The 16,369-nt window shown below is 44.5% G+C and overlaps 4 protein-coding genes across 4 annotated transcripts; all 4 read right to left on the bottom strand.

Annotated features, from left to right (window-relative positions):
* Positions 1 to 79: 79 nt before the first annotated feature.
* Positions 80 to 4,512, bottom strand: si:dkey-43k4.5 (potassium voltage-gated channel subfamily S member 2). Its single transcript, XM_062477304.1, has 5 exons — positions 4,160 to 4,512; positions 3,890 to 4,066; positions 3,502 to 3,708; positions 3,123 to 3,398; positions 80 to 1,998 (listed from the first exon to the last, which is right to left on the bottom strand). Exons 1-5 carry the CDS (start codon positions 4,463 to 4,465, stop codon positions 1,453 to 1,455), a joined length of 1,512 nt encoding a protein of 503 aa, XP_062333288.1. The 5' UTR covers positions 4,466 to 4,512; the 3' UTR covers positions 80 to 1,452.
* A 224-nt stretch (positions 4,513 to 4,736) lies between these two features.
* On the bottom strand, positions 4,737 to 8,214 carry LOC134018812 (odorant receptor 131-2-like). Its single transcript, XM_062459119.1, has 3 exons — positions 8,002 to 8,214; positions 7,190 to 7,879; positions 4,737 to 4,811 (listed from the first exon to the last, which is right to left on the bottom strand). The coding sequence occupies exons 1-3, from the start codon at positions 8,212 to 8,214 to the stop codon at positions 4,737 to 4,739; spliced, it is 978 nt and encodes a 325-aa protein (XP_062315103.1).
* Positions 8,215 to 10,417: 2,203 nt separating this feature from the next.
* Positions 10,418 to 11,688, bottom strand: LOC134018740 (odorant receptor 131-2-like). Its single transcript, XM_062458993.1, has 3 exons — positions 11,594 to 11,688; positions 11,242 to 11,386; positions 10,418 to 11,089 (listed from the first exon to the last, which is right to left on the bottom strand). Exons 1-3 carry the CDS (start codon positions 11,650 to 11,652, stop codon positions 10,418 to 10,420), a joined length of 876 nt encoding a protein of 291 aa, XP_062314977.1. The 5' UTR covers positions 11,653 to 11,688.
* Positions 11,689 to 13,148: 1,460 nt separating this feature from the next.
* On the bottom strand, positions 13,149 to 14,897 carry LOC134033080 (odorant receptor 131-2-like). Its single transcript, XM_062477253.1, has 3 exons — positions 14,784 to 14,897; positions 13,871 to 14,263; positions 13,149 to 13,689 (listed from the first exon to the last, which is right to left on the bottom strand). The coding sequence occupies exons 1-3, from the start codon at positions 14,895 to 14,897 to the stop codon at positions 13,213 to 13,215; spliced, it is 984 nt and encodes a 327-aa protein (XP_062333237.1). The 3' UTR covers positions 13,149 to 13,212.
* Positions 14,898 to 16,369: the final 1,472 nt, after the last annotated feature.

Raw genomic sequence — 16,369 nt, 5'->3', positions numbered from 1 at the left:
CCTGTATCAACAGGAGGGTGAGATGAGGGCAGTGGACATGCAGAGGAGGCTATAAACTGCTCCACAGTATACCTTAGCTTTACTTGATTACAGTGCATTTTGTGCAACACAGTTTGCAAATTTATTTTCATTACAATTTCATGATGTTTCGATTAGCTATGTTCATGTAGTTAAACCCTTTAAAAGACAGACATTGAGGACTGTACATTTGATCAAACGACCCTCAATTACGTCAAAAACGTCCTTGTATTTTCCTTAGGTCTGTCACTTTGAGGAGCCTGTGGTACTCCTACGATGAAATCTGTGAGTGAATCGCTAAGCGTTCCACATCAGCTTGAGTTTCATCTAATGCATAGGACAGGTCGTTCAGGGCGGCCTGTTTTCCCGGGTCCGTCTGAGAGCAGTCACCCTGCAGCTCAGGAACTGGGATTACGTCAGAATTAAGGTTCAATGATGGGGAAAAAAAAAACATCTTATCAGGCAGTTGTTTCACAAAATACAAATATTTTCAATAAAGTAATTCAATCAAAAAATTGAATAAGATTTCTGAACTGGTGCAACTGAAATGAAATGGATTCCAACTCTGGTTGCATCAGGTTTCGTTTTTCTTATAGTTTCAAATACGTGTTCTATGAGCCCCACTACTATTATTTTGCGACATAATCAGCAAGAAGTCATAAGTTCTTGATCTTATGGTAGAGTGGATGTGAAAGAGGAGAAGTGTGTGCTCAGTGCTGCTGGAGCAGACAGGCTTCTCCAAGGAAGATATCTGACAGGCTGGAAGGAACATTCAAGTGATAGCTCGATCCTTCTTTTGTTGTTGTCTTAAAGGCTTGCTAGCCTACAGTATACACTATGTACAAAGCTACTTAGCTACTTTTACATGAATTACAGCAGAGGTAGAGTTCTCTTAAACAACTTTAAATGTTGTTTAAGGGAATCCTTTGTCTTCTATACTACACCCTACTGCTAGCCAGTTTTATATTGACATAAAAGCAAGACAATGCTCAACAGTATAATCTTTCTTTTCTCTGACTTTCCACATGCCAAGCAGCAACATTTACCAGCGTAAGAAAGAAGAATCCTCTGAGCTGTGCGTTCTCATTTGGGCCGTTGTCTCCTGGGCTACTACACATCCCTACTCAACTAGCAACAAGCATGCTTGTTTTCTGCAGATCACCACTGCTATACTGTAAAGTCACTTTGTTGATGCACACAGACATGAACACCAGCCCAATGCTGCAGGTACCGTATCACTTTGTAAGATAAGTGATGCGAAAAGGTTTTTACAGTTTATAAACTGTTGACTGTAAAAGTTTTTGGATGCTTGGAAAGATGAAAAAGAGATCAATGCATTATTAGTATTCTTATTACTTTAGCTTATGTCCACTGTGCCACTACCTTAGTAGTCATATATCTCTAGTGAAACCCAATGCTAGTACAAAGAGACACTCAGAGTTGATACACATCCTTCTTCCTGTCCAGAGTTGAAGGATAGTGCACATAACTATAGTTTACCACCCCTCCCTCCTCCTCCTCATCCTCCACTTCCTCCTCCTCCTCATCTAAACACCGGCTATCCCCATCAGACCCCTCATCACCCTCCTCTTCTTCCTCGTCATTGTCGTCCTCCTCTTCATCATGCTTGTCACACCTGACCCTGATCCTCTTCCTGTTATTGTTCCTTACTGAAGCTTCCAGGGCCTTCTGCTTGCGGTAGAAGTGGGAGAACTTGTTGAAGATGATGGTGATGGGCAGCGCCACCACCAGGGTGCCCCCCAGAATGCAGCCGCCTGCTGCCAGTTTGCCTGCCACCGTCACCGGCACGACGTCCCCGTACCCCACGGTCGTCATGGAGACGGTGCCCCACCACCAGCAGGCTGGTATGGTGTCGAGGCCGACGTCTTCCTCGTACTCTGCGGTGTACGCCATCCCCGAGAACACCGACACGCCTACTGCCAGGTACAGCAGTAGGATGCCCACCTCACGGTAACTGTGCTGCACAGGACACAAAATGGAGAATAGAGGAACACTGTTGTTGGGACAGAGTATAACAGGTTATGGAGAGCAAGGCATGATATAAAGGACTAGGGGTTTCTAAAGAAGCATATATAGGTGGAATACTATGACTGAGGAATAATCCTTTCAGGCTTTGCAAGTGAAAGACCGGCTAGGCTCATTTATCTACCGCAGTTTCTTTGTAGTATAAAATGACAGTGAACTTCAAGTGCATTTACTTCAAATAGACATTCTCAGACAGATATCGACATTGCGGGACAGTAGAGGTCGGGCTGGGATCGAATATAGCGTCCTGTAATTCTCTGCTCTTCTGGGAGTCTCCGCAGAGATACCAGAGAAGAACTAAGCCTTCCAAGATCCCCCATCAATTATGTAACACGCTCCTATACACTTGGCTTAAAACAGATACCATGTAAGCACACCATTTCATAGTCGGAACAGCTGTTCACCTAAATGCACTTAGCGTACTTTATGAAATACAGGTGCACTCCAAGTTTGAATCTGACTCAATCAAGGCAGAAGTCCTTATTGAAAGTTGGGTGAAAACATATCCAATGCAGATACATGATATTTTGTGATATGATACTTTAGAGTTGATTACAGTAGTGAGGTAAGACAAGTTACTTATATTGTACATGTATCTTGTGTATGAGAAAGCCATAGTAGACATTGATAAGTGAACATCCATGATCCACGCTATGTTTTGTGATATAGAAGTATTAGCTATTCTCAGAGCACTGTAGCAGTATAAAGTGTCCCCATCAGTGGCAGGACATATACCTGTACATAACAGTTTTCACAAATTAGTTTCGAGCACATAAAATGTATCAAACAAAGCTTACAAGAAAAGCAAACTAATTTACTTGAACTATTTTAGTTCTTAAAAGGTAAACAACCAAAAGGGTTTTTATGAGCTTTTCAGATTCTTTTTATTAGCATAACCTGCCCTATGAATTTAAACCCCACAGTACGGTGCTGTAGTTTGCTTTCCCAACCCGCTGTGGAATGTAGAACCCTGGAAGTGTCTGGACAGCATCACTACCTGTGTTACTGTGTTAGTATGTCAGGGTGGTATGTTGTGAACAACTGTTAGTGTTTCCTACCCGTAGCGTAGCGCCCAGGGAGCGCAGGCCCGTGGAGTGTCTGGCCAGCTTCAACACCCTGAAAACCCTCATCAGTCTCAGCACCTGCACCAGCCGTCCCAGCTCTCCCAGCTCCGAATCGCCCCCCGCCGCCAGGTCGAAAACCAGCGTGATGTAGATGGGCACCACGGACACGATGTCAATCATGTTCAGCGGGTGGCGGAAGAACTTACGGCGGTTGGGCGCCAGGAGCATGCGTGTGACCACCTCGGCAGTGAACCAGCAGGTGCACAACACCTGTCATATTACTGTAAAACGTGAGTTTTGAAAAGAACATCCGTAGATGTACAGACAGACAGAAGCATACATAGATACATACATAGGTAGATTACTGACTGACCTCCAGGGTCTGCATGGTGGGGTCATCCAGAAGCTTGCCGTCTGCGTCAAAGTTCTGGTACTCTGGGATGCTGTTGATACACATGGTGGAGATGGAGGTGAGCACCACGCAGATGGACAGCAGACTAAAGAGCTTGGAGGGGATGGAGTAGCCAGGGTTCTCCAGAGTAAGCCAAAGGCACTTCTTCATTTGGCCAAAGCGCACATCCTAGGACAGGGACGGCACGGCGGGGCAGAGGAGGGGGGGGGGGGCAAGGCAGGTAGACCAGGAACCAACAGGGTTTTATTGAACTGTTTTGAAAACTGAACACAGCTTTTTGAAACTTTGAATGGATATTTGCCCCCCCCCCACCTACGCCCCTCCCCACCCCCACCCCTACCCCGCTCACCTGGAAGTGGAGCATGTCTCTGTTGAGGTCTGAGATCTCATCCACGGACGTGTCCACGCTGCTCACCTCACTATCCTCATCCCAGCTGCGATGGCGGCTCTCCAGCTTGCGGTCATGGTAACGGTAACTGCAGCAGCTGTCCAGAAAATACTCATTGATGCCCCAGTACTCTATCTCCTAGAGAAAAGAGGAGTCGATTTGTTACAAAATCGACTTGCTTCCATCCCTTCCCAATCCCTCCCTCCTTGTCTCTCTCCTTTCCATCCCCACCTGGCTGAAGGAGAAGACACAGAGCTCCTCCATGATGTGAAGCTTGCCCGTCTGGTAAAAGTGGAGAACGTAGGGGAACAGACCCGGATTCCGATCGAAGTAGAACTCCCTCTGCTGAACGTCGTAGTCGTCGCACACCTGCAGGATGGCCTCTTCCGACTCACAGGCCAGCAGGCGGCCCAGGCGCGTGTCTGGAAACTTCCGCAGCGTGCTGGAGCACAGGCTGCGCTTCAGTCCGCCCACGTTGACATGCACCAGGGGGTCCTCGGGGTCCTGGACCCAGCCGGGGAAGCTTTCCTGCACCATGCCGGCCCCTTCCTTCACTGGAATACACACAGAGACACCCTGCGTAGTCTTATGGCCCCCTAAAGCTCTCTCTCTTCTCTCTCTCTCTCTCTCTCTCTCACACACACACATACACACACAAAGAAAAAAATGCCTACTCAAGGAAATAAAACAGTTATCTATCCCTCCCACTCGTATAATCTAGCATGGTTTTCTCAGATAAGGTAACCTATGTGTATTTTGATAATGGTACAGTAATTGCATTTTATTGGACAATATGGGTAATTAGCATCTATGCCTCAAAGTTTATGTAATGATCCAGTAGTCTCTGCAGACTGAAGCTAAACAGATTAAACACACTCTCGGACTGCTGACACAGCACACTTTACACAGACCACTTTTATAAGCTCACCCGTCTCACTACCCCTGAGCTAAAAGCCTCATAAAATGTAGAGATCCTGTTCTCTCTGGTGCCTAGTTTGGAAAGAAAATGCAGGCCAGTTCACCTTCCTGTGGCCATATCCATCAAACCAATAGCATATCACACGCTTTGAGGAAAGAGAGAGTAAGATGAGGTGGCTTGCAGTACCATTTTTACCTCAGGTGGGTGGGCGGTTAGTGGATTACACTTTTGACCTGTGGACATTATTACTTTTCTCTTCCTGTGGACACCTGATTTATTGTGGCAGGTGTCATATGAAATAGACCACCTGGTGGTGAAGGTAGGTATGTACTTCCCTCACTCTTTGTCTCTGTCTCTCTCTCTCTCTTATGCTGCTGATCATAAACCTTACTGTAAACACCTCTGTGTCAGGGGGACCCCTGTGCTCTCACACAGGGGTCCCCTCCCCTTCCTTGCCGCCCTTTTTTACACAAGTGAGGGTGATAATTCATCCTCATGCGTAGATGTTTGACGTCGAGTATACAGAAAATCCCTAGAGACGTCCTTTGTGTTTTCTTCCAAGATATTGTCTAGCTTATGAACACAGCCAATGATGGATGTAAGCGTAGCCTAAACATGCACCGTGGAGTTACCACCGGAGCCCAGTCCTACAGGGGTTAATTCCCTAGCAGTTTCTAAACAGTTGACGAAACGATGATCAAGTGGTTTAAGCCTGTGCTTTAAACGAAGCTATTGATACAGGCCCGTAGGCTATTTGGCTACCTTAGCAAGAACTTGGCCAGCAACGTGCATCTCCAGGTGTAGCCGTTTGTGACGGGGGTGTAGCCTACCAGCGGCACAGCATAGCCCTACTACTAGGAGGAATGTAATTAACCAGGCTTACATGTTTTTTATATAGGGTAGCCAAAATTGTGACCTCTGGACGTTTATGTTCCAGGGATTCTCTCAGATAAATCATATTAAGACGAGGTATCTCTACACAGAACTCCCAAGGGAATTGGCTACTAAACGCAGACAGACAATCAGTTGATGTATTATTCAGAGGAAAAGAGCAGCCCTCCAATCTAAATCACAGCAACGGAAAATGTCGTATAAACCTATTCAAATGAATTCATTCAGAAACAACTAAGTGGTTTCTTTACAAACATTAGATAATTTAAAGGAGACCTACCTTAAAGTTAAGTGCACTTCTTTACCTTTACCTGGGTTGCATCATGGACAAAAGGTCTGCTTCTATCCCATTGTTTAATATCAAGGGTTAGGGTTAGTCAAGTTTATCATTATTAAACATCCAATAGAAGCCATATCATTTTGTAAACTTCAAAAAAAGTCGGCACCTAATCCTCTAAATATCTCACTTAGGCAGCCTATCCCAGTCTACGCAAATTGTTAGATTTCCGTTAGGCTTTCGAAATTCTATCTTATATTAGTAGTTCACCTTGCTCCCGGCTCCGTCACGTTCTTGACAGCCTACCATCAGTGCCCCATTCCCCGCTGTGATTTCGGGCTTGTCTGTACAATCAAGAAGAGGTTCATCGGCATTCTACGCCACTCTTCGGTTCGTGACGAATTTATCTCTCCCCAACTTGCCTTGCTCTGAAATCCAATCTGTAAAAAAAGTTCTCAACATCAAGGACCGAGAATGGTAATTATGATATTTCCACAAGAAGGTCTATTTATGTTGCACAACTTTAATAGATCAGATAAAAAGAGCAGCCGTAGAAAGCCTTAGTTTTTGTCCGTTTATTGTCCATTTACAGAACACAAAGAAACAATTAAGTGTGGTGTAGCAATATAATTGATAATGCCGATCTACCAGTCTTTTCCATTCGTAGTCAACTTAAACGGGTGCTTGAATGCACGATGAGCGTAAGTGCTTAATCTTGTGTTGAAGTCGTCATTCTGGATTAGTACAATAGCTTAATTTACAAACCCATTGACTCTTAACATACACCAATGAAAATATTTTGTGTGTTTGTCCTTGACAAGTGCTACATCTAGTGTTCAAATTCCTCCACTGCACCTACACTTTACCATGACAAATATGTGATTATGAATAAGGTCAGCTGCAAATAGCTGTCCATATCTTACTGCGCAGTCCCAGTAATGAATAGTGCTGGCCATGTCTGCACATTACCCTTCTCTTACAAGAAGGTATTCTCTCGAGCACCTACTGGCCTGACAATGATGGGATATTCTGTTGTATGAGCTGTGTATCTTTATTTTTATTCTTTCAAAATGCTTTTTCAAACTTTATCTATACCCCCTGCCCCACATAACTCTAGCTTTCTCCTTGCACCCTTAAAACTGTTACTTTTCCTTTGAGCAGCATTGGGCCTGACCCTTGCAGTAGTTTGTCTGCAAGACAGGGAAACTTTGATGCAGTTCAGCATCTTCTGGTCCCTGACCCCGTAGATGAGTGGGCTGAGGAGGCGAGGCAGGATGCTGGTGAACAGGAAGTTGGTGAACAGGATGGTGGTGCGTTGCTGGGGGAAGGCGTAGAGAAGGACCATGTTGGTGAGCGGGGTGAAGTAGGCCAGCATACAGATCAGGAGTTGGAGCGCGTGGAGCAGGATGGTGTTGCGGGCCTTCATGGCGGAGGCCTGGTCTGTGGTGGCCCTCCTAGCGGCAAACATGACCTTGAGGTAGGTGACGATCAGCGTTAGGAAGACAAAGGACAGGTTAATGACCTGGACGGCCACGGATTGGCCTTGGTGGTACGGCGTGTAGTTCACGGCGGCTACGTGGCACCGAACCCGAGAGGAGAAGATGGCAAGAGGCTGTGTGACGAGCAGGAGGACGATGTCGCTTAGACTGGGGACCAGGGAGACACACCAGATCAGGCCGATCAGAACATAGGTGCGGCGGACCGTGCAGATCTGGGCGTGGTGGAGCGGGCGGCACACGGCGATGTAGCGCTCCACCGCCATGCCCGCCAGGTTGAACGGGCTGTTCCGATCGGTCGTCACCGCCAGAAGCACAAGAAAGCAGCAGAAGGATAGGTTGATAAAGGGGACGAGGTACGACAGGATCTGCATCACAATAAGAAACAAGTTAACGTTCATCGATTCAATGACATCTTTTGCACTCGGTGCACATTTTTAGACTCGCTCCCTGAGCAAACTCGACTGAATCATAGTGACCCCATGCTGACCTGTAGAAACACCGCGATGGTCAGCATGAGGATGTCGTTGAGTACCAGGTGTACATAGAGAATATAACGTGGGTCACGCTGGAATGTGGCATTCCGGAAGAAGATGTACACGAAGAAACCGTTGATGGTGTTGATGAGGACACCCAGAAAGCAACTGATGAAGTTCTTGATGAAGGCATTGTTGAAATCATCCAGTCTGGTAGTGGAGTTCATAGCATCTGTGATTGGTCTCACTGCACACTCTCACACTCTCACACTCTCACACTCTCTCACACACACACACCCACATACACAGTACATTGAAATACAGCTTGTTAGAGCACTTTCTTCAGATCCGTACATATCACTCACAATCACAGAAAAACAATCATGTATACAACATGCATTTACCTTGAGGAAATTAAGCAGAATCTCAGAACTAGAATAGATTACAACACAATACATTCCTAAACTGAAAGAAGAAAAAAAACGCTTCCCACCTCAATGTGAATGGCAAACACAGGTGAAAAAAAGTGACAACTGAATGTTGTCATACTGTATTATTCTGTAGATGCGTACACATATTCTTACTATGATCACTGTTAGAGCAACACCTACCTCGGTGCAGGAGGCCGGGGCAGGAACAAACACACACCTGCTCACACACACACACCTGGTCCCACTAACTGTGTCTGTTTGAGTAACTGATTGTTGGGCTGATTGGACTGCCTGACTGTCCGCCCTGCTAACAACCTTCCTATCCCTGTCTATGGGACCAGCAGGTAAAACAAGAAGGTAGAGGTTTATATAGCTGCTCCCTGAATGAGACCTGAGAGAAGAATGTCTGTAGGGACCAGCTGAAATGGGTAGAGAGAGAGAGATGCCTTGTTTTGATAGTAGTAATGATGTATCAACTGAAATAGAGTCTAGTTTCTGAAGTTAAGGTTCATTATTATGTGTCGTTCCATAAGGATTTTACATATGTATATATTACATATGTCTAAAATCCTTAATTTGATATCGATATCAGACCAATAAAAATAATATTCAATTTATGGATGTTTATAGATCCATGTGTGTGATCATTTATTTACAAAAACGAATTTCCATTACTGGGTATGATCTTAGATTTGCAGGCCTATGATGCATATTTAGAAGCTTTTCTGCAACCACGTAGTGAAGGTGTTTGCAACCTTGGTAATAAACAGTGCTTGAAGTGGAGAAAAAAAGGTGCCGGTACTCTCTTGCATTGGCAAATCATTATGAAATTTGAGATTTCTACAGTGAAAAACAAAACTTGGAGATATTGCTGGTACAACAACAAATTATTGTTAGACTATTTGTTAACAACATAAATGCATAGCCTCGGGAACATATTTTATCAGGGGGGTGGCTTAATGTTCCGGGGCGGCAGGGACGGACTGGGAGTAAAAATAGGCCCTGGACTTTTATCCAGACCAGTCCACCAGAACCGGCACCCGTACACAGCTGCCTGTAATGCATGCATAGTCTGTTTGATGTGATGCTAGTTCGGGAGTTCGATACTTAAAGGCCAACTTTTTTGGCCTTTATTTGAGCGCAAAATAGTTTTTTGAGCTTTGTGTAACATAAAAATGGCCGTTTTTTAATTGGTAAAACCTTGTCTAGTGAAAGTTATGTATTTTTTTCTCTTTATTTTTCAGCCCCACCCTTACGTTTCTTATCCTGGTTTTCCATCGTTATTCTTCTCCAGGTGTTTCCGATGGCCAGTCCGCTACTGCGGGGCTATTCCGCGGTGGTGGATTTTAAAGTCATATCATTTTTAATTCTTGTGCTGTCAGGGGGTGCTGCAGCACCCTCAGCACCCCTAGTTCCCGCAGCCATACATAAATGTATTTATTTAAACAAGTTTGAAGCTCATGATTCGTAGCCTACCCGATGTTTCTGGTTGGACTTGGACCTCTGTTGACGTGTCTGGCTCAGGCACACGCGTTCTTTTAGTGCCTTTCTGAAGACAGGCTAACATAATTACTTACAAACGAAAGTCGTTTAGTTTCTAGGTTTGAAAGCAGCAGTGAAAAATATGTTTTACTCAGGCATCAGCTGATGTCTAGATAACTTTTTCGAATCTAGCGTACCGGCACGCAAGAAAAGGTGCCGGTACGCTTAAGAGTAAACTGTAGTGCTGGTACTGCGTACCGGTGAGTACCGGCCCACTTCGAGCACTGGTAATACAGATAAATGTGTAAGCCAACAATGCAATCTTAAATACAAGGCCCAGATGTTTGTGTATATTATTTACACTTTTTCATCAACCTGTAGTTACTAGAAAAATCTGTAACAGTCAGCATTGTTTTGTACAGGATAAAGTCAATTATTTTTTTGTCTTTTTAGTTAGCACCAGAAACCTGGTAAAATATTTTATTTTAGTAAATGGCAGAAAACGGATTGTTCAGGATCACTTTAACTTCAGGAGAACGCTGGGCCTGACACGGCTGGTCCCGCCTCGACAGGTCAGGTGGCGGGCCCAGTACTTCCTGAACTTCTCATCCCGAAAACCATAAATCATAGGACTTAGGAAGCGTGGGATGATGTACACCAACAGAAAGTTGACATAGCGGATCTCTAGACTGTACAGGGGGAACAACGCGATGAGCTGCGCTTGCATGGAAGGGACTACAAAGGCCAGCATGCATAGCAGCAGCTGCACGCCATGGAGCGCCACAGTGTTCCTGGCCTTCTTCACAGAGACCAGGTCAGAGGAGGCAGCGCGCGCCGCCAGCATGATCTGGCAGTAGGTATAGAGCAGGGTCAGGGCAACAAATGAGAAGTACAGGCTGTCGAACACCAAGTTCTTAGTGTAAATGGAGCTGTGACGAAAGAGAAGAGATTGGTCGCAGAAGATAGAGATGTAGAAGAATCCGGGGCGCTCTTTGGCCAGGGTGATGAAGAGGTCCGTCAGGGGTACAATCGCTGTCAGAGCGAGGATGAAGATGATGAGGACTATGGTTCGAGGCACGGTGCACATGTGACCGTAGTGCAGTGGGAAGCAGATGGAGATGTAACGCTCCAGGGACATGCCTGCCAGGATGAGGGGGGTGGAGCGAGTAGTCAGCACAGCTGTCATCACCTGGAGAGGAGAGGAGGATGGAAGAGAAGAGATAGATGGTAAGAATCTAGAGTCTTGTGGTATTCTCTCACTCAGATGGTCCCCCAGACATCACACACACACACACACACACATACATACACCCACACATTGTACATCGAAACACACTTTACCAGCAGGCAGCAGATGGAGGCGTGAATCTTGAAGAAGATGTAGCTGACCACGTAGAGGGTTGTGACCAGGGTGAGCAGCAGTGCGTCGTTGACCACCATGTAGATGAACATGATGTAGCGTGGATCCTCAAAGAACAACGAATGCCTGTGACAAGACAGCTTAGACTGTCAGTTACTCTTGGTCCTGTGCTGAGCAAACAATCGTAGTCTGAGTAAATGTTTAAAAACAATATTTGAACTAGAGTGGTTGGCTACCTGCATACACACACAGTGCGCACACACATCTACACACACACACACAAACAAACAAACACAAACACCCTGTGTCTCTGAACAGGAGAAGCAGCAGTGCCTGAGAAAGGTGTGGACCATACTGCCGTTGATGAAACTAAGTGCCAGCCACACCAACATGGCCACGATGTTCTTAGTCAGCGCAGCACCAAAGCTGTCTTTGGGTGCACCTACAGCACCCCCATTCAGGGAGGTGAGGTTGGTGGTGAAGGGTGGAGGGCTCAAGGTAGCGTTTATCATCTCACCACCCTGAAACGAGAGATTATGTGGAATGAATGGACACTTAGACACCAATTTAACAGTTAAGGAGAGAAACGAGGGTTTGAATCCTTCCCTTATAAATCACAGCTCTTGAAAAAATTTAGAGACACTGCACCTTTTTCTTTCATAAAAAAAAAAGTTGAGAAGCACAATTTTGAGTGCGGAACAGAAGGGTAACATTTATAAGAGGCCACTGCAAATTTGACCCTTCTGTTCTTTACTCAAAATTGTCCTTCTTAACCTTTTAAAAAATGAAAGAAAAAGGTGCAGTGTTCTCTACATTTTTTCCAGAGCTGTATATACAGTTTTTACAGTTTGTATATATTGTATACATATTTGTAACTTCTTAAAATCCAATGTAGGTAAATTCAACCTAACTGAAAAGCTTTGGAAGAGGAAGAGAGAAGCAATAATCCACTCACTTAGAATGAAAGAAAATAATCGTATTTCCTCCCTTGTTGAATTCAAGTGGCCATCTTCTGAAACAAGTGTGTGACTTCCCAAGATGTTACCTGCAAGACATTTATTATATATATATTTTGTAATCACTTTCAAAATATAAATCTCCCACTATTTTAAAACACAAATGTAGGCTTTTTTTTCAGGTTGTAACATTTAAAACTCATGTTACACATACAAAATGACAGTACATGTATGTGTGCAGCCATGTACTTTAGAAGTAAAAATAAGAATACAATCTGCATACATTATAAAATGTCTTAGTTTAGATGTATTTATTTATCACATATTTCACCAGATTTGTGACACACTGTTTTTTCTGTCCACCTTACCCGACAATCCAGCAGCAGCACTAAAACCTCTTGTACACTGACATTAAAATACATTACATAGTATGATGCTATTAAACATGTACACTATGACCTGACTACATGTACCTGGTGTGTCACTACCAAAGACCACGCAAGGCAGATTGGCTGCTGCCTTTTAAAGCTGCTGGGACTGTGTGAATGATTGATCAGTTTGCTGTGATGTCACAGGACTCAGATTAATGAGTGTCAGGGGGTATGAGGCCTCCACCAATAGGAGAGCATGTAGCCCAGGTTTGCCATGTTGTGTTTATGTGTTCATGTGTTTTCATTTTACAGATCCATGTTCTAGGGACTTTGATGTCCTTTTGCTGTTGCTCAGTGAAGAGAATGTGTGTTTCGATGATCAACTACTTTAAAAGCAATAACAAGGATTTTAGATTTGTTTTAATTTGTAAAGGATTTCCACATAGTTAAGTCAACCTAATTTAAAACACATTTTTAAATTATACAGTACATTAGCTAATTGAAAAAGTATCCCATAAAATGTTCATACAAAAGGCTAACATAAGACTAATGAATCGGTTTAAACTTCTGGATAGTGAAATGCTTTAATACAGTACATTTAATAATTCAATATTATTGTCACAGTTCACATTCTGTTATCTGGTATGTCAGGAACAGCTCTACTGCTGCCAGGACCCTCCTTCCTTTCCGTTTCTGCACCAGGCTTCACTCTCTGTGATTGGGCGCTGCACCAGTCACTCACAAAATACCTCCGCAGGTATTTCCTGAACTTCTGGTCGCGGACGCCATAGATGATTGGGCTGAGGAAGCGGGGCAGGATGTATACGATGATGTAGTTGGCGAAGCGGATCTCCGAAACGTTTCGGGGGAAGAGGAAGCGCAGGACAATCTCCACGCTGGGGGAGATGTATGAGAGCATGCACATGAGGAGCTGGGCCCCGTGCAGCAGGATGGTATTCCTGGCCCGCTCCGCTGACGTCCTCTCTGTGGACAGGGCCCTGGCAGCAAACAGCACTCTCAGGTAGGTGTAGACCAGGGTCAGGAACACAAATGAGAAGTACAGGATGTCAAAGACCTGGCGCTTATATGCCAGGATAGGGTCCTGGAGAAGGAGGAGAGGAGAGGACAAAATTATGTTTTGGATTTTCTCTACATAGAGTTTGCTCAAAATTGTAGAAGATTTTTGCTCTGCTCTGAACATCCTTCCAACACAACCCCATGTGAATCCCACCACCATTTTGTGTGACCGGGATTTGAAACAACAACCGTGGCCATTTTTCTACCTTGAAGACGTTGTGACGCAAGCAGAACACGGACGCGTGAAAGAAGCTGAGTGACTCGGTTGCCAGGGTGACAAATAGATCTGTGATGTCCGGAGCCACGCTTATGAACCATATCAGGCCAATCAGGATGTAGGTGCGATGCACAGTGCAAATCTCGGCGTGGCGAAGGGGGATGCAGATGGCGACGTAGCGCTCAATGGCCATGCTGGCCAGGTTGACTGGCGTGTTGCGTGTGGTGAAGACGGCGAGGAGGATGAAGAAACAGCAGAAGGAGACGTTGATGGTGTACAGGATGTAGCTCAGCAGGAAGAGGGTGGTGGTGATGGCCAGCTGGATGCCATCGTTGATCACCATGTGGATGAACAAGATATAACGAGGGTCCTCATAGAACACCTGAGAGAGGAGGAGGAGAGAAAGAGAAAAGAGAGATGAGAGAGAGAGAGACTAATTGACTGACTGTAAGTGAGGTCAGTAATGTTTCACCACCAAGTTATTAAGTAAATTCAATGATCCCTGAACTCTGCATGGAAAGTTGATCAGTGAAGTTGCTTTACTAGTTTGAAAGGCAACATTGTGGAAAAATTACTAACTTAACTCACAGTTAACATGAAAATTGATTATCTTTCATCAAACACAGTTAAAAGAATCAATTAAAAAAATCAATATTTGTTCAGGTCATCGTAGAACAACTGATAAAGAAGAAGAAGAAGACAGGAAGAAGACAAAGAGAAAATACAGAGATGAAAGAGGAAAATGGGTCAGGAATTTTACACTCACATATCTGTCGCATATCACGTAGCAAAATATGAAATTATAATAAACCATGGCTAATAAATGGAATAAAAATACAATGTGTATAGTAATATGTACATAGTAATGCATGTAGTACAGATACAACAAGCAGGATACAGACCCTGTGTCTGGAGAACGTAGCCACCACTGCTCCGTTGATGTAGCTGAGAATGAACCAGATCACAACCACGATCAGGTTCTTAATGAAGGCTGAGGTGAATGTGTCTCTGACCATCAGCTCGGAGGGATAGGTCATGTTGTTTAGTAACCCGACAGATGAGTTCATGCTGCAGTCCCCTCAGCTGAGGAGAGACAAGATGGAGAGACAAAGAGAGAGAGTAATGTACTTGTTTGAATAAACAACCACTTTCAAGACTGACTGTAAAAAGGTCTACAAAATCTATTTGAGACCTTGAATCACTGGAAAATCTCATAAAATGTACGTTACCTGTAAGAGGAGATCCTGAGCTGACAGTGCATCCGCTATTCTACCTGCGTTCAAACAAACACAATCAATCACTTGATATGTTGGGAGTTCACCAGTCAGAATGTTTGCATGTTCAAGTTATTATCAGACTATCATCTTAAGTTTCTCCCTCTAATTTTTCTGCCTTGGGCAAAAAATAAATAAATAACAGCGTTCAGTACATGCTGAGGTCAAATACTGAACTGTTTCAGCTGAACATACATAAGGTGTGCAGAGGTATTAACATTCATCATGAAAGAATGATATGTCTGTGTGCCCAGCTCTCTCTCAGCCCTCTCAATCAAACTGTATACTGTCGTTAGTGAGTGACCTTCCAGTACAGATTTAACTGTCTCACCTTTTCACACAATGTCACAAAGTAGTCGTGTGAATCAATGCATCACCTCTCAGTCTATTCCTCTCCAGAAAGTATCTATTACAGCAAGTCTCCCCAATCTAGTCTCCCAGGTTTGCCCTGCCCAGCCCACAGAGTCTAAGTCAGGTCTGCCGTAACAGAACAGCCCTTTTGCTTACCTGTCAACAAGTTTAGTCTCTACCACTCACCTCAGCCAGTGCTAGGTACTTGCCAAGCACAAGCCTGTGGGACTGACGAATTACAAGCCTTGTTCAACACCTTTTGTGATGTAGCCTACAAGGAACTGTCGTCATTATCAGGTGATAGAGAGCTGGGGGAGTGATAATGATGATGATGTTGTGATGACTGTGAATATGGCAGAAGGACAGAGAAAAAGATACACAGCAGATCATCTTTATTACAGATATTTAATATGGATGATGACTGTAATATGAGGAAGATCAGGTATTTATGTGGTTACTTTGCGATGTGGTCAGTAAACACAGTCCATTCCTTGACTCTGACCACCAAAATACTGTTAGAGCTGTGCCCTTCTAATTCATGATCTTCTGCTGTGCTTCTTACATTCACTGGTACATCACTTTGTATAAGAGCATCGTCTAAATGAATAAAATACAATGCAACATGGCTTCTCCTACCACTGCTACGCTGACGACACGCAGCTGTACCTGTCGTTCCCCCCGACAGATCCGGGGATCTCAGCTAGGATTGAGGCCTGCCTCACAGACATCTCCGCCTGGATGACCGAGCACCATCTCCAGCTGAACCTCGCCAAAACAGAACTTCTCATCATCCCGGCTAAACCCTCCATCTCCCACGATCTCTCAATCACCCTGGGATCTGCGACGGTGACCCCTTCATCCTC

This window comes from Osmerus eperlanus, chromosome 1, assembly GCF_963692335.1.
Source record: "Osmerus eperlanus chromosome 1, fOsmEpe2.1, whole genome shotgun sequence".
NCBI lineage: Eukaryota > Metazoa > Chordata > Actinopteri > Osmeriformes > Osmeridae > Osmerus > Osmerus eperlanus.
Note: the sequence above shows the minus strand (reverse complement) of the source record. Positions and strands in the feature narration are given on the sequence as shown.

Excerpts from the sequence above, each read along its gene's own strand:
- si:dkey-43k4.5 (XM_062477304.1), bottom strand. The coding sequence starts at position 4,465 with ATGGTGCAGGAAAGCTTCCCCGGCTGGGTCCAGGACCCCGAGGACCCC. Across the intron at positions 4,067-4,159 it reads GTGTCTTCTCCTTCAGCCAG|GAGATAGAGTACTGGGGCAT; the intron begins GTGGGGATGGAA and ends TCTTTTCTCTAG. Across the intron at positions 3,709-3,889 it reads GAGACATGCTCCACTTCCAG|GATGTGCGCTTTGGCCAAAT; the intron begins GTGAGCGGGGTA and ends TCCCTGTCCTAG.
- LOC134018812 (XM_062459119.1), bottom strand. The coding sequence starts at position 8,214 with ATGAACTCCACTACCAGACTGGATGATTTCAACAATGCCTTCATCAAG. Across the intron at positions 7,880-8,001 it reads CCATCGCGGTGTTTCTACAG|ATCCTGTCGTACCTCGTCCC; the intron begins GTCAGCATGGGG and ends ATTGTGATGCAG. Across the intron at positions 4,812-7,189 it reads GCAGACAAACTACTGCAAGG|TCCGAGAGTGTGTTTAATCT; the intron begins GTCAGGCCCAAT and ends CTGTGTCAGCAG.
- LOC134018740 (XM_062458993.1), bottom strand. The coding sequence starts at position 11,652 with ATGTTGGTGTGGCTGGCACTTAGTTTCATCAACGGCAGTATGGTCCAC. Across the intron at positions 11,387-11,593 it reads ATGGTCCACACCTTTCTCAG|GCATTCGTTGTTCTTTGAGG; the intron begins GCACTGCTGCTT and ends GTCTTGTCACAG. Across the intron at positions 11,090-11,241 it reads CCTCCATCTGCTGCCTGCTG|GTGATGACAGCTGTGCTGAC; the intron begins GTAAAGTGTGTT and ends TCTCCTCTCCAG.
- LOC134033080 (XM_062477253.1), bottom strand. The coding sequence starts at position 14,897 with ATGGTCAGAGACACATTCACCTCAGCCTTCATTAAGAACCTGATCGTG. Across the intron at positions 14,264-14,783 it reads CTACGTTCTCCAGACACAGG|GTGTTCTATGAGGACCCTCG; the intron begins GTCTGTATCCTG and ends CTCCTCTCTCAG. Across the intron at positions 13,690-13,870 it reads TGCGTCACAACGTCTTCAAG|GACCCTATCCTGGCATATAA; the intron begins GTAGAAAAATGG and ends CTCCTTCTCCAG.